We start from the raw sequence: 16,890 nt of genomic DNA, 5'->3' as shown, positions 1-16,890 counted from the left end.
AGAGAAGTGAGTGTAGTTACTATTACAAGGGAGAAGGTGCTCAAAAAGCTAAATGAGTTAAGGGTACATAAATTATCTGGACCAGATGAACTGCTCCCTAGGGTTATGAAAGTGGTAGTAATGATCTTTCAAAAATCATTGTCCAATCTCATGTGCCTTTTTTTGTCTCTAAATGTGCAGCAGTTTTTAATTTTTGCTGAGTGAATCAAGATTTCACTCTCAAGCCTCTAACCTTACTTGAATCCAAATGTCAGTGACACATAGGAAGACGGCTAACTGTTTAGCTGTATTAAGTGAAATTTCAGTTTATTGTCTTAGCAAATTTGTCTGTTTTCTATTTGCTGAATGCATGAGCACCTACTTAACTGTAGTGCCATAAATGTTTTGAGCTAACATTGCATGCAGTACATTTGGTACATTGACTATATCAGTAATCAATCTATGTCTAAGATTTGCCATCAGTGGGAAGTAGTCACTTCTTGATTTCCTGTGTTCTCTTTTAATGGCGTTCTATTCTCCACCCATCCTTCCATGCCAATTTCCTTTGCATTATTGTACTTTGTACATTAATCCACAATCTCAATTATTCCATTAACCAGCCTGAATAATATTCTCTATAACCCATCAAGTCTGCAGCTCATCCTACACTGACTTCGCTCCACCTGCAATCAACAATGAGTAACTGAACCTTAAGTTACTAGATAAGCCTTTGCATTCTCTTTGCTACCCATCTTTCACTTGCTCATAGCTTAGCACATAATTGTTAGTTTTAATTTGCAAGCCCTTGTTTCCAGCTTGTGTTGGAAATAGTGCATTAGTACAAGAAGGCCAGACTCCATTCCTCCCTCCCCCCCCCACAATCTAGGGGTTGACTCGTACTATTGGGGAAGAGCATTTATACAAACAATTCTATTCTCATGCTATATTTGTGGGCTCCCAACATGTTTAAGTTAGCTGTCATAATTTATGCATTATTAAAAAAAACTCAATTTGAGATGCTACTGAAAGTAGCATTTGTTATTTGAATGTGAACGCTACTTGGATGTTATCAATTGCCAGAATGGGAATCATAAATGGACAAGAAGCAGGCTTATTTTAGGTGTACATTTAATATAAAATAAGCCAGTGTCTCAAAATTGGTTCACTGTTTCTCTGTTTCTTAGATTTCGAAATTTATTCAAGATAGGCACAGGGCAAGAAGAAACAGGTTGCGTAAAGATCAGCTGAAGAAGCTACCAGTACACAAATTCAAAAAGGGTAAATGATCTTGATTTTTAATCAGTTTGAAATATCCATATATGTAAATTGTAACAAATTCCTGTGATGTTTATATGAACAATGTGAACTGGGGTTTCTGTCTCCACTCATTTGAAAATTTTATCTAATAAGAGCTGTCCTTGTTAAGAAATGGGTGTGATGTGGTCTGTGATCCAGTGCTACTCTAGTGAAACATTCAGTGTGTGCTTTTAATGCTTAAAGATTAATTTAAATTTGAGAGGGTGGGTTTTATAAATTTGCATAGTTTGGCCAGAGCACTGTAACATATCAAGTGACCATGGAAGAAATAACACTTTGTCAATGATTAGATGGATGGTTACAATGGCAAAAATTGGGAGGGGGAAGAACTATGAGATTGGAAGAAGGTATGATGCAGATTGAGGCTCCTTTCTTTTTAAATCTTTTTATTAGTTTTAAACAAACATAAATGAAACATGAATACAAAGTGTTTGAGAGTACATAATTAATAGTTTAAATAGACATTCAGATATATAATAATAAAAATATATAACCTCTCAAACTCGGAACATTAACAAACAAAGAAGTAAAAAGAAAAAAAAAGAAAGACCCCCCAAAAAAAGAGAAAAAAACACAAAAAAAAACACTAACCAACATGGGCCATTGAATAATATTAAGTACATATACAGTAGTGCCAATAACTCCGAACCTCCATCCAAATAATTAAGGATAATATAAATAAGGTTTAGGAAAAGACAATTCAACTCATATGAAAATGTTGAATAAATGGTCTCCAAGTTTCTTCAAATTTAACTGAAGGATCAAAAACCACACTTCTAATTTTTTCTAAACTCAAACAAGAAATAGTTTGAGAAAACCACTGAAATACAGTTGGAGGATTAATTTCTTTCCAATTCAATAAAATAGATCGTCTAGCCATTAATGTAACAAATGCAATCATTCATTGAGATGAAGCAGATAAACGGTTATTATCCGTCATTGGTAAACCGAAAATTGCAGTAAGAGGATGCGGTTGGAAATTAATATTTAAAACTCTTGAAATAATACTGAAAATATATTTCCAATAGTTTTGTAAACAAGGACAAGACCAGAACATATGAGTCAATGAAGCAACATCAGAATGACATCTATCGCAGGTTGAATTAAGATGAGAATAAACTCGAGCCAGTTTATCCTTAGACATATGAGCTCTATGTACAACCTTAAATTGTATTAGGGCATGTTTAGATTGAGGCTCCTTAATGGCCTCATGAAGAAAATGTAAGGACGTATAGAAGACTTTAGACAAAGGGTTCCCAACCTGAGATCCACAGACCCTGCAGTTAATGGTAGGGGTCAGTGGCTTGAAAAAGGTTGTGAACCCATGCTTTAGACTAAAACCACATTAAAAGATGTAAGATAATGGGAAGTGTATGGGGCAGTAGATATTGCGGAATGAAGTGAGACTAGAATGAAAGAAGGTAACTGAGAATAAAGCATGTACTGCTTTGATCATTAAATGCTTTGCTTCTGTCATCATATGTAATGTTTTACTTTTTTTTTCAAGTCAGTATAGTGTACAGGTAGTCCCCGAGTTACAAACAACCGACTTACAAACAACTCGTACTTACAAACCGAGAAAGGAGCATGCCGACCACCATTTTAAGTCGGATCGTGAAGCTGTCTGCCATTTTAATTCGTTGCCATTGCCACTGTGTTGATTGTGTAACTTTGCAATTGGCTTAAGTTTTTCTTAGCATGATTCACCTTGACCCTGCCCTCCCCCCCCCCCCCCCCCCTTCCAGGTTTGCTAGTGGCGCAGTGAAATCAGCGCCGGGCTCGAGAACAGAGGTTCCCGAGATCGATCCAATGACAGACCACTCCCATCTGTGCTGGGTTGATGTCGAGCTCGCAACTCAACCTCATATAAAAAACACTGCCACCTACAGTTTAAATTCCCACGCGGAATATTGTGGAGGATCAAATATCCAAACCCAGCACAGCCCCCACTTATCCCATTTAACTTGTCGGTGCAGTGGACTTTAGGACCTAGGGAATTCAGTGCGGTGGTCCTTAGGACTTGGCAGAGTTTGGGACCTGCCGCCCACAGTGTTTCTGTTCCATTGACGGGAAGCAATCTCGACTGAAAATAAAGTGGAAATAATGAAGCGTTTGGAAAGAATGAAATGTCATTGGTCATTGGAAAAGCGTTAGGCTACAGTCGGTCAACGATTGGAACAATTTTAAAGGATAAAGGATAATGTGAGAATAATGAAGCATGTGAAAAGCCCTGCCCCGATGCGTACAATTATTACTAAGCAACACAGTGGTTTAATTATTGGAATACATATGTTTCTTAAGTGTTTTATATGCATAGAGAAGTAAAATATATACTAAGACAAACGTTTGACTAACTGATGCTAAGTAATACCGGATGTACTTGTTTCGACTTACGTACAAATCTGACAAATAAGATGGACTCAGGAACAGAACTCGTTCGTAACCCGGGGACTGCCTGTACCGCATAATTGAAATTACATTTGGAAAGTATAACATCTTCTGTTTGCATTTCATCTTTAACTGTGGTGATTATTTTTTTGATGTGAGGATTTCACATTCGGAACATTGGTTTAGTCTAAACATTCAGTTTTAACATGATAGGACATTCTACTTTAGAATATGAGGCCTGAAGGCTATTTTATAATATATGACAAAATCTTTATGCCTGCTGGAGAACACTTTTATTTGTCCTGAGGGAATTGTGCTGCCCTTGTAGTTTTAATTACCAGTCCTAGAAAAGTTACCAGAGCTCAGGTACTTTTAGAAGCCTACAGAATGTCCAGTCCATTCCATGGATTCTCTGACGGTGCCAAAACTGTTGAAAGTGGTCCAGTTTCTAACTTTTAATGATCATATAAAGACATGATTAGAAATCAAATTGTTTCAAAGTTCGAAGTAAATGTATTATCAAAAGTGTATGTACATCACCATATACCACCCCAAGATTCATTTTCTTATAGGTATTCAGAGTGGAACAAAGAAATACAATAGAAATAATGAAAAACTATACACAAACAACAGGCAAACAACCAATATGCAAAACAGAAACATGAATTGTAGTCTTTGAAATTGAGTCTATAGGTTGTGGGACCAGTTCACTGTTGTGGTGAGTGAAGTTATCCACGCTGGTTCAGGAGCCTGATGGTTGAAGGGCATTAACTGTTCCTGAACCTGGTGGTGTGGGACTGACCTGGATGGTGACATCCTTGATGATGGGTGCTGTTTTCTTGTGGCAAATAATTTGGAACATATTAAACTATTTTAATGATTGTTTTGACTACCTGAAGTGCTTTAAGCATGTGTAGTCACACTTACTATGAACATACACTGTAACGTGGCAACTTGATAAGATGTGGCAATTTCTTTACAAAAGACTTTTGGAAATCAATCCCTAAGAGTATTAGAGTATCACTTGACAGATGGCCTTGTATTGTTGCAGTTCTTCCGTGTTGCTGTTTCAACTTTCCAGTTTCCAAGAAAGGGAGTGCCTCCGAGATGGATTCTTAGAACAGCTTGTACTGGAGCCTACCAGGGAGAAGGCAATTCTAGATTTAGTGTTGTGCAATGAACCGGATTTGATCAGGGACCTCGAGGTAAAGGAACCATTAGGAGGTAGTGACCATAATATGATATGTTTTAACCTACAATTTGAGAAGAAGTAGGGAAAATTGGATGTGTCAGTATTACAGTTGAACAAAGGGAGCTATGGAGCTATGAGGGAGGAGCTGGCCAAAGTTCAATGGAACAATACCCTAGCAGGGAAGACAGTGGAACAAAAATGGCAGGTATTTCTGGGAATAATGCAGAAGGTGCAGGATCGGTTCATTCCAAAGAGGAAGAAAGATCCTAAGGGGAGTAAGGGGCGGCCATGGCTGACAAGGGAAGTAAAGGGCAGTATAAAAATAAAAGAGAAGTATAACATAGCAAAGATGAGTGGGAAACCAGAGGACTGGGAAGCTTTTAAAGAGCAACAGAAGATAACAAAAAAGGCAATACGCCAAGAAAAAATGAGGTACGAAGGTAAACTAGCCAAGAATATAAAGGAGGATAGTAAAAGCTTCTTTAGGTATGTGAATAGTAAAAAAATAGTTAAGAACAAAATTGGGCCATTGAAGACAGAAACGGGTGAATTTATTATGGGGAACAAGGAAATGGCAGATGAGTTGAACAGGTACTTTGGATCTGTCTTCACTAGGGAAGACACAAACAATCTCCCAGATGTAATAGTGGCCAAAGGAACTAGGGTAAAGGATGAACTAAAGGAAATTTATATTGGGCAAGAAACGGTGTTGGATAGACTGTTGAGTCTGAAGGCTGATAAGTCCCCAGGACTTGATGGTCTGCATCCCAGGATACTTAAAGAGGTGGCTCTAGAAATGGTGGACGCATTGGTAATCATTTTCCAATGTTCTATAGATTCATAGTTCTATAGTTCCTGCTGATTGCAGGGTGGCTAATGTTGTCCCACTTTTCAAAAAAGGAGGGAGAGAGAAAACTGGGAATTATAGACCGGTTAGCCTGACGCCAGTGGTGGGAAAGATGCTGGAGTCAATTATAAAAGAGGAAATTACGACACATTTGGATAGCAGTAGAAGGATCAGTCCGAGTCAGCATGGATTTATGAAGGGACTAATGCTTGACTAATCTTCTGGAGTTTTTTGAGGATGTAACTATGAAAATGGACAAGGGAGAGCCAGTGGATGCAGTGTACCTGGACTTCCAGAAAGCTTTTGATGAAGTCCCACAGGAGATTAGTGGGCAAAATTAGGGAACTTGGTATTGGGGGTAGAAAACTGACATGGATTGAAAATTGGCTGGCTGACAGGAAACAAAGAGTAGTGATTAACAGGTCCCTTTGGAATGGCAGGCTGTGACCAGTGGGGTACCGCAAGGTTCGGTGCTCGGACCGCAGCTGTTTACAATATGCATTAATGATTTAGATGAAAGGATTAAAAGTAACATTAGCAAATTTGCTGATGACACAAAACTGGGTGGCAGTGTGAAATGTCAGGAGGATGTTATGAGAATGCAGGGTGAGAATGACAGGTTGGGTGAGTGGGCAAATGTATGGCAAATGCAGTTTAATGTGGATAAATGTGAGGTTATCCACTTTGGTGGCAAGAACAGGAAGGCAGATTACTATCTAAATGGAGTCAAGTTAGGAAAAGGGGAAGTACAATGAGATCTAGGTGTTCTTGTACATCAGTCATTGAAAGCAAGCATGCAGGTACAGCAGGCAGTGAAGAAAGCTAATGGCATGCTGGCTTTTATAACAAGGGGAATTGAGTATAGGTGTAAAGAGGTCCTTCTGCAGCTGTACAGGGCCCTGGTGAGACCCCACCTGGAGTATTGTGTGCAGTTTTGGTCGCCAAATTTGAGGAAAGACATTCTTGCTATTGAGGGAGTGCAGCGTAGGTTCACAAGGTTAATTTCCGGAATGGCAGGACTGTCATATGTTGAAAGATTGGAGCGACTGGGTTTGTATACACTGGAATTTAGAAGGATGAGAGGGGATCTGATTGAAACATATAAGATTATTAAGGGATTAGACACACTGGAGGCAGGAAGCATGTTCCCGCTGATGGGTGAGTCCAGAACTAGAGGCCACAGTTTAAGAATAAGGGGTAGGCCATTTAGAACAGAGATGCGGAAAATCTTTTTCACCCAGAGAGTGGTAGATATGTGGAATGCTCTGCCCCAGAAGGCAGTGGAGGCCAAGTCTCTGGATACATTCAAGAGAGAGTTAGATAGAGCTCTTATAGATAGCGTGGTCAACGGATATGGGGAGAGAGCAGGAACGGGGTACTGATTGTGTATGATCAGCCATGATCACAGTGAATGGCGGTGCTGGCTAGAAGGGCCGAATGGCCTACTCCTGCACCTACTGTCTACTGATCACTTTGAATTTGTTTTCAGTTGCCAGTTTCTTGTGATGTCACAACTCAGTATTATTTTTGCACAATTATGTCTTCTTTTGCAGATTAGTTGTTAGTATTTGTAGCTTTTATAAAATTCTATTGTACTTATTTCTTCCCTGTTAATATCTGCAAGAAAATGAACCTCAAGATAGTATATGTAAATATATACATACTTTGATAATAAGTTGACTTTGAAGTTTTTGAACTTTGAAAAGATCCTAGTGAAACTGAGGTCAATGGGAATTCTGGGGGGGCATAAAGGTCAATTGAATGGCATTGTATGGAAAACAAAGCAAAATGACTTAAATTGTTGGAGCTCAATTGTCTTAGCCTCAAGGCATTTGTGCAACAGATGCTCAAAGCAGCAGTCTTGGATATACCTTAAATAGGTTTAATGATTCTTCCTCATCATAAGGTCAGGAAGTGGCCATTTGAAGACGATTGAACAACGCGAGAATCCATTGTGCTATCCTAATATTTATAAGGTGGTCTTTACCTAATGGCAAGTCTTGGACAGCATTCTAGTATGAGTGATGAATAAGATGTGAGTGAGATCCAAAGCCAAAAAATTGTTTTCATCAAGAGAAAATGGCATTCCACGGTATTGCCATTGCTAAATCGTTCAATAACATCATTTTAGGATCACAATTCACAGGAAATCTAATTTAAATATTATGCAAAAAGTTGGTCGTTGGATATCCTATAGTGAGTGACTGACCTACTGGCTCCCTATAATCCACTGTCCATAACTCACAAGTCAGATGTGATGGAATACTCCTTAAATACCTGGATATACAACTTCAATATGTTGCATAACACCATATGCATCAAAATATTCAGATGCCTAGCAGTCCATCCACCGTGTTTGCTCATTCTACTCTTTGTGGTTGTAATGTATATATAAAAAGAAAAGCAGCAGTTTACCAAACCCACAAACCACCACCAAGAAACACAATGGTAGCAGCCAAATAGGAAAACACCACCACTTTCAGGTTGCCCGACAAGACACGCCACTCTAAGCTGGATCCATACTGCCGTTATTCATGATCATAGATTCACACTCCCTACTCAACAGGTCAGGAGTGCAATGATTCATAAAGGCAGCTCATCACCACCTTCTAAAAGACGATCAGAAATAAGCATCAGATATTAGCATTGACCCCAATACAGGTAGTCCCCGAGTTACGAACGTCCAACTTACAAACATCCGACTTACAAACAACTGGTACTTATGAACCGAGGAAGGCAAACACCATCTGCTATTTTCAGTCGGATCGCAATGCCGTCCGCCATTTTAAGTCATTGCCATTGAGACTATGTTGAGTGTGTAATTTTGTATTTGGGTTAAATTTTTCTTAGCAAGATTCACCTTGACCCCCCCCCCCCCCCCAACTTTTCCAGTCGGCTGGTGGCACAGTGAGATCAGTGCTGGGCTTGAGAATGGAGGTTTCCGAGTTTGATCCGGTGACAGACCGCTCCTGAGCGTACTCCCCATTCCTGCCATGTTGATGTCAAGCTCGCAACTCGACCTTGTAAAAAAAAACACTGCCACTTCCAGTTTAAATTCCCATGCGAAATATTGTGGAGGATCAAATACCCAACCCCAGCACAGTCCTCACTTGTCCCGTTTAACTTGTCTCAGTGCGGTGGACTTTAGGACCCGGGAAATTCAGTGTGGTCATCCTTAGGACCGGGTGGAGCTCGGGACCCGCCACCTGCAGTGTTTCTGTTCCATTGATGGGAAGCGATCATGATTGAAAATAAAGTGGAAATAATAAAGCATTTGGAAAGAAGTGAAACGTCATCGGTTCGGTCATTGGAAAAGCCCTAGCCTACAGTTGGTCAACGATTGGAACAATTTTAAAGGATAAAGTGAGAATAATGGAGCATGTGGAAGGCCCTGCCCCGATGAAAACTGCAATTATTACTAAGCAATGTCGTGGTTTAATTATTGGAATACATACATTTCTTAAATGTTTTATATGCATAGAAAGGTAAAATATATACTATATACTTAGACAAAAGTTTGACTAACTGATGCTAAATCATACCGGATGTACTTGTTCTGACTTACGTACAAATCCGACTTAAAGATGGACTCAGGAACAGAACTCATTCGTAACCCGGGGACTGCCTGTACTGGTTTTCTGTGTCCAAAAAAAATAGCAGTTTGAAAAAAGGTAAAACTAAGTTCTACATTTAACATTAAGATGTCTCTACAACAAAGTTAAACACCATATGCCGGAAAATGCTAATACAGTAATCTGGTTACTAAATACTGGTATTGTCTGAAGATGGAAGATGTCCTTGGTGCAAAGGAAGTGTTGCTCAGGGTGAACTCTTGTCTTTTATGACTCTCTTCTGTAATCAGATGTTGAGTGGGCTGTTTGTTCATTTTCATCTTTATTTATAATGACAATTTCAGAGGGAAGTTAGAGTGTTATCTATATTGCTGTGGTCTGGAGTCACATGCAGTGCAAACTGACTGCTAAGACCATAAGACATAGGAGAATTAGGCCATTCAGGTCTTTGAGTCTGCTCCACCCTTCCATCATGGTTGATTTATTGTCCTTCTCAACCCCATTCTCATGTCTTCTCCCTGTAACCTTTGATGCCCTGACTAATCAAGAACCTATCAATCTCCACTTTAAATATATCCAATAACTTGACCTCCACAATCATCTGTGGCAATGAATTCCACAGATTCAGCACCCTTTGGCTAAAGAAATTCCTCCTCATCTCTGTTCTCAAGGGGACATCCTTCCGTTCTGAAGCTGTGCCCTGTAAAGCACATTAGTAAATGGTGTTCTGTTTCCCCCTTTTATGACTGTATTTAGTACTCTGGTCATTGTTATAGATGCTGAATTTTGCTCCAAAGTAATTTATTTAAATTTTCTGATGTTGTGGAACTTGCAACTTGCCTTTGAACTATTGATTCAGTTCTCTGGGATACTAATCTGGTGATGTTAGCCACCACACCTTTATTCCCTGGTTGCATGAAGACCAGTTGCTGATGGCTTATTTTCACATTTTGCTCAACCTAGTGTTTCATTGCAATAATTGACTTTAAGATCTTTGAAACGTACATGTATCTATTAAAGTATCAAAATTTTAATTTATTTTACCCAACTTTTCAGAACCCCTCATCCCAGCCCTTAGCCCTTAACCCTTAACCAGTAGAAGAGACTGGAATATCTGCTTTGTGCACACAGATAAATTTGTAATTTATAATGATGCAAGTGGCAACTTAAGATTATCAATAATTTGGCAAATATTTGGTTAGTTTTCTATATTTTATCTCCTCTGTAAGCTATTTTAATGATGTACTAGATCTTTGTTCGGTGCCAGTTGCCTTCAAGCTTTCATACAATCTCACTTTTCTAAAAGTTAATAAGATCTGGAAGCTAAGGAGTGCTCTGCTCATTTAACCCTCTGCTTTCACTGATTGAGATGCAAGGTTAAGGGAATTTTTGAACCTCCTTCAGCTTAAACATCAGCAAATGTTGCAAACTTAATTTCTTATCCAGAAGTTATTTTTGTCTTTTGTCTTTAACTTAGTAGAAACTGCTTGTCACAGCAGCTGCTACAAACTTCAAAGCAAATTTGTTATCAAGTATATATATGTTACCATTTATATAACCTTGAGATTCATTTTCTGGCAGGCATTTAAATGAAAATAAAGAAATACAATAGGATTGATGAAAAAACATTCATAAATTGACAATTAAACCAACCACCAATTTGCAAAGGATGACAAACTGTGCAAATAAATAAATAAATAAATAAATACAGAGAACGGGTGGGAAAAATGCCTTTGAAAGTGAGCCAGTAGGTCATAGAATCAGTTCACTGTAAGTTGCCCAGCAGGTACTGTTACTAACATGACTGCAAAAATGTTTAATCATACTGCCCTGTTGAGGTTCTTGCTCCACGCATCCTTTCTCACAAGAAAATGAAAGGAAGAAAATACATTGGTATCAAAGTCGGCTGGAACTCAGGTGAGGCTGAGGGAGTAGTGTTTTCAGGATACAGTTGCATTCTGATCTGCTCCTAGGTGGACTTAAATCATATGGCTGTATTTTGAAAAGAAACCGGGAGGTTATCCCCAATGAATTGGCCTATATTTATCCCTTGATTAACTTTGGCTGCCATGATTTGTCATTTAGCACAGCTCATAAAACACTTCGTTGCTGCAAGTTTCTTTTGAACAAACCAAGGCTTGGAGAGGTGTGTGCAAGATTTACACTAGCAATAATCTATATTTAGTGTTCTTAATGCAAAATCTCATTGCTCTCTTTGGTCAATTCCTCTCCCATCCAAACCAATAACTAAGTTTTTACTTGATGAATTGTACAAAAAAAAGTTGTGGAAATTGACACACTTTTCATAAGGATGTTGCTGGGACTGAAGGAAAAATTGAATAGGTTACAACTTTATTCCTTAGAACATAGAAGATTGAGGGGAAATGCAATAGAGGTGTACAACATTAAGAGTGGTATAGATAGGGTAAATGCTTGCAGGCTTTTTCTGTTGAGGTTTTATGAGACTACAACTAAAGGTCATGGGTTAAGGGTGAAAGGTGAAATGTTTGAGGGGGACATTAACATGAGGGAAACTTCACTCAGAGAGTGGTTGAGAATGTGGAGAATAAGCTTCCAGTGCAAGTGGTGGATACAATTTTGATTTCAATGTTTGAGGGAAGTTTGGTTTGGTAAAGCGATAGGAACTGTATAAAGGGCTATGGTGCGGGTGCCAGTCGATGGGACTAGCAGTTTAAATGGTTTGGCACGGACTGGATGGGCTGAAGGGCTTGTTTCTGTGCTGTAGATTTCTGACTCTCAGGAGGTTTCCATTTTCAGCTCCATAGTCTGGATTTGTTAATCAGTTTACAAATTAATTCTGCATTTTTTCCATTTTCTTAATTGTAGTTATTACATTTCACAGTCATTGATCAGATGTACATTGAAACATTGCAATGAAATGCATTGTTTCCCTCAACAGCCAACACAAGCAAGGATGTGCTGGAGGCAGCTGCAAATGCTCAGAACAACACAGAACATGACATGCACTAGAACAACAACAGCTAAACAAGTCCCTTTCTTCGCTCCCACCCACCCACACACACAGTCCTTCAACTCCAGGAAAGGCCTTTGGGCCTCCAGTTTTCAGGCTTGGCCATTAGACTTTAACTTCCAATCAACCTTTGGCTTTGACCTTCAGTATCGACCCCCCAGATCAGCTTATGAAGGGACCTTGAACTCCAGGTGTGATTCTCACCTGTGCTTGTATCTCCTATTTGTCCAGGCGTCCAGTCCCGAAACCCACCAACGGATATCCTTCGTTACCCTTGCAATTTGTTGACCTTCACACATAGGTGGAGGCCTGCACTCTGGATGTCATTTGTCACCTGTCCATTTCGCTGGCTTTCGAATACAGACTGAAGGCCTAAGCTTTAGCTGTCTTTCATCCCATGTCTTCACTGTTGGCCTTCAAATGCAGAGCAGATACCCTATTTCTAAACTCTAATCTGGTCCCGAACTTCCCTCTCTGTCCTGCTGGCTTAGCTTGCAGCTGACTCAAAAGTAGACATGTGATTCTATCATGAATCCTACGTGAACTCAGAGTTTAAAAACGGTGCTCAAATGATTGATTAATGCTTGTGTAGGATGTGACCTTGAATGCTACTGTTACTGTTGCTGCCAACAAGAAGAGTCTGTCTCAATAAAATGGAGCCTATTGCAGCTGTATTGAACTGTGCAGCACAGTGTTCAACCGCAATTATTGAGCTGAGTCAACAAAACCTAGTATTGAAGAACATTTCAATAAGGCAAACAAAATTGTCCAGAATATACACTTAGCCAATTTTGGTCTGATTTTATTGAATGTGTTGCATCCTGGAATTGTTTAAAGAGTAAAACCTCTTTGCCTGCAGTGAGAGTTCATCATGGAATAATGTGTTTTGGACATTTTTGATTTGGAATGACTTTTGAACATTGGTTGCTTATCAGTCTTTTTATGTGTAGTTTTTCATTTATTCTTTTGTATTTATTTGTTCTACTGTAAATGCTTACAAGAAAATGAATCGTATGCTGATGTCTAGATTCTTTGATAAAAAATTTACTTTGAACTTTGAATCGATCTGACAATCTGTTGTTTACTGTCCTTGATAACAAGGAAGATCAATGCTATTAATTGGGTTTTTGGGGTGGATTGTTTGATTTAAAAGTTTGTATTCAATAGGGGTTAACTAATTATTGCAAGAGCTGGGCAAAAGTTTGGGTGGCTGGAGCTGATTCTCCCTGTTAGAATAGCACTGCTCAACTTAACTGCATAATTTGTTGTCACTGTAGTCATAACTAAGCTTCTATAGATGGCCAGTTGGAACGAGGCATCTGATCTCGTCTACAAAGACTAACAAGGTTCTCTGATGGAGCATCATGCTGGTGACAATGCAACTGAGCTGTAATTTAATCTCATTCAAGTTCTCTCTCTAACCCTGTCTTAAAATAAGTTGGCCAAGTGTGTGCAGTTTGTCTTGATAAGAAAGATTTACCAACGTAACTTCAAAGTTCAAAGTACATTTATCATCAAAGTATGTATAAATTATACAACCTTGAGATTTAAGGCAAATCGAGGACACTGCCTTGGCCTCAGTGCAGCAGATAGACAGACATACTTCATTGATCCCGAGGGAAATTGGGTTTTGTTACAGTCGCACCAACCAAGAATAGTGTAGAAATATAGCAATATAAAACCACAATTAATTAAATAATAATAAGTAAATAATGCCAAGTGGAAATTAGTCCAGGACCAGCCTATTGGCTCAGGGTGTCAGGATAGTGGACTAAACATAGTGGAGTTGGCTTGTGAAGGTTTGTTGCAAGTTAAATAAGGGAAATAGAGAATTCATGAGACTGGCATTTATCAGGGCTTTAATTTCAATCTGAAGTTATTCTGCGCAAGGTTATTGATTTTATGTTTCACAAGTTTTGTGTCTCATGGTTAAAGGCATTTTCCACAGGTAAAATAACATTTGCCTGTGACATCACGATAGTGTAGCAGTTAGCATGATGCTATTACTGCTTGGTGCACTGGAGTCTGGAATTCAATTTGGGTGCCATCTGTAAGGAGTTTGTACATCAGACATACTGGTTGGTAGGTTCTATTGGTCATTGTAAATTGTCATGTGATTAGGTTAATGTTAAATATAGATGGGTTACTCAGCAATGCAACTCATTGGGCTAGAAGGGTCTGTTCTGAGTCTCTAAATACATTTTTAAAATAATAACATTTCTAAGCATTTGGTAATAGTATTGCGATCATTCGAGTCGAGTATCGTGTTCTCCAAAGGGTGTTATCTGTTGGTGGGTCTTTAGGTGGCTGCAGAGACTGATAATTCCAGGCCCACATAACCAGGAAGTTAGGATGAATTCCCTTAATGGAGAATGCTTGTGGGTGACTTTGTCTAACTTGAGGAGGCTGATGCTTGGGCAGCAAGATGCACTAGGCATTTGGTAGTACAAGACAAACCCAATGAAATTGCACATTATGGACATCTAGCACATCTCAATGAAAGATACACTGAATAGATTCTAAAGTCACTTTATATCATTTGGACTGTTGAAAGGAAATAGTTCTTGTAATGCTTCATTTTCTGCTAGCATATTTCTCCTTTTAGTTATTTAATTCAAATGTCTTTAGTCCCTTAGAACAGTGGTGTGGAGCCTCTAAGTCTTGTGTAAGTGGGTGGCTGCTCTGTCTCTAAATAGACAATTTTAGCATTGATTTTCAAAGACAGATGAAAATTCTCACATTAAATGAGGAAGAATATATATATAATAAAGGGAATTTTTTTAGCATTCTAAAAAGGTGTGAAATTTGTCTGAGAAAATTCTTTCAAATATTTACCTCTATTTTCTATAATGTAGATCAAGGTTGCTACAAAATATTTCCAGCATATTTTTGGTTTCTGAAAGTATTTTTAGGGGATTTCTATCAAGATGGATAATATTTCAAGAATGTACATGTGTATATTTTAAAACAGCCATACTTGAATGGTGGAGCAGACTCATTGGGCTGAACCGTCAAATTCTGCATCTATTGTTTATAGTCTTATATTTATCATATTCAAAGATATTAATTGCAGAATGTCACAGAATGTTTGATCTACAGTGTGTGTTGGAAAGTTATATATTGTCTTTGGACTTTATTACCTGTAGAAGAATGAGGGGAGATGTGATAGAGGTATACACATTTATAAGGGTTATAGATAGGATAAATGAAATAGGATTGTTCCAGTGAGGTTGGATGAGACCAGAGGTCATGGCTTAAGAGTGAAAGGTGAAATATTTAAAGGGAACTTCACTCAGTGGGTCGTGCAAATTTGGAGCAAAGTGGTGGATACAGGTTTGATTGCAACATTTAAGAGAAATTTGAATAGGTACATGATTGGGAGGGATATGGAGGGCTATGATCCAGGTGTGGTTTGATAGAGCTGGATAGAATAAGTTTGGCATAGACTAACTGGGCTGAAAAGACGTTCTGTGCTGTAGCATTCTATCTTACAAAGAATGCATTTTATGTTATTCATATTATCTACCATGCACATTTCTGGATTAAACTGCGCACGTGATTTGTAGCAGCTCTTGAGCTATTGTATGGAGACGGATAGGAGATGGCCATTAACTTCAGTGTCTCTCTCTAAATTACTCCAGTTTAAATTTATTTGCATCATATAATTGTAAGCCCCAGTACTCAGTAACTGGCATTTGACTAGATGGATTAACTTTCATGATGGTCCTCAAATGAGTACAGCTACACTTATGCAATAAAATACAAACAGAAGAACTACTAAAGCAGGTAATGATATGACTAGAAAATGCATTGCAGATGACCATGTGTTCAAACAATCGGAAAGATTTTGGTGCATAAGCAGTAGAAATTTAGAATATTTCTAACCCCAACATGCAGCAGGTGCTTTAAGTCCGAAGTGCATAATTAACTTTAACACACAAAAAAAATTCACCATCAGACAAAATTTGTTGGACTCCAATCCCTATATTGTTATGCTTGCATGATATCTATGCATTGTGGAGTGTTAGTCAAGTTCGCAAGTCAAATGGACATCATGTTCATCCACGTTGCTTATCTCATCAGGTCCAAAGTGGAAAAATTAATCAACGCAAAGTACATTGCAGATGCTGTGGTCGAAGCAACACATACAACACGCTGGAGGAACTCAGCAGGTCGGGCAGCATCTGTGGAAACGAGCAGTCAAAGTTTCGGGCCGAGACCCTTCATCAGGACTGAAGAAGGTGGGGGCAGGGCCCCTATAAAGAAGGTGGGGGGAGCATGGGAAGGAGAAGGCAGGTAGGTGCCAGGTGAAAAACCAGTAAGAGAAAAGATCAAGGGGTGGAGGAGGGGAAGCAGGGAGAGGATAGGCAAGAGAGGTGAAGAAGGAATGTAAGTGGAAAGCACTATGTGTAGTAGAAGAAGGCAGAATCATGAGATAATTCCCTCCTTCTCCCTTCCCCCATTCCAGTTTCACTCTACCTCCTCCTCCAGCTACCTATCACCTCTCTCATGTTTCTGCCTTCTTCTACTACCCATAGTGCTTTCCCCTTACATTCCTTCTTCACCTTTCCTGCCTATCCTCTCCCTGCTTCCCCTCCCCTAC

The 16,890-nt window shown here is 39.0% G+C and overlaps 1 protein-coding gene across 1 annotated transcript in view; it reads left to right on the top strand.

Annotated features, from left to right (window-relative positions):
- Window positions 1–16,890, top strand: part of rnf13 (ring finger protein 13) — a 269,744-nt gene that overhangs the window by 213,925 nt on the left and 38,929 nt on the right. The window contains exon 8 of the mRNA XM_059993239.1: window positions 1,164–1,257. Within this exon, the coding sequence (XP_059849222.1) occupies window positions 1,164–1,257 (94 nt within the window). The remainder of the gene's footprint in view (window positions 1–1,163; window positions 1,258–16,890) is intronic.

The sequence above is a fragment of the Hypanus sabinus genome, chromosome 2 (genome assembly GCF_030144855.1).
Source record: "Hypanus sabinus isolate sHypSab1 chromosome 2, sHypSab1.hap1, whole genome shotgun sequence".
NCBI lineage: Eukaryota > Metazoa > Chordata > Chondrichthyes > Myliobatiformes > Dasyatidae > Hypanus > Hypanus sabinus.
The sequence above is the reverse complement of the archived record's forward strand: the minus strand, read 5'-3'. Positions and strand labels throughout refer to the sequence as shown.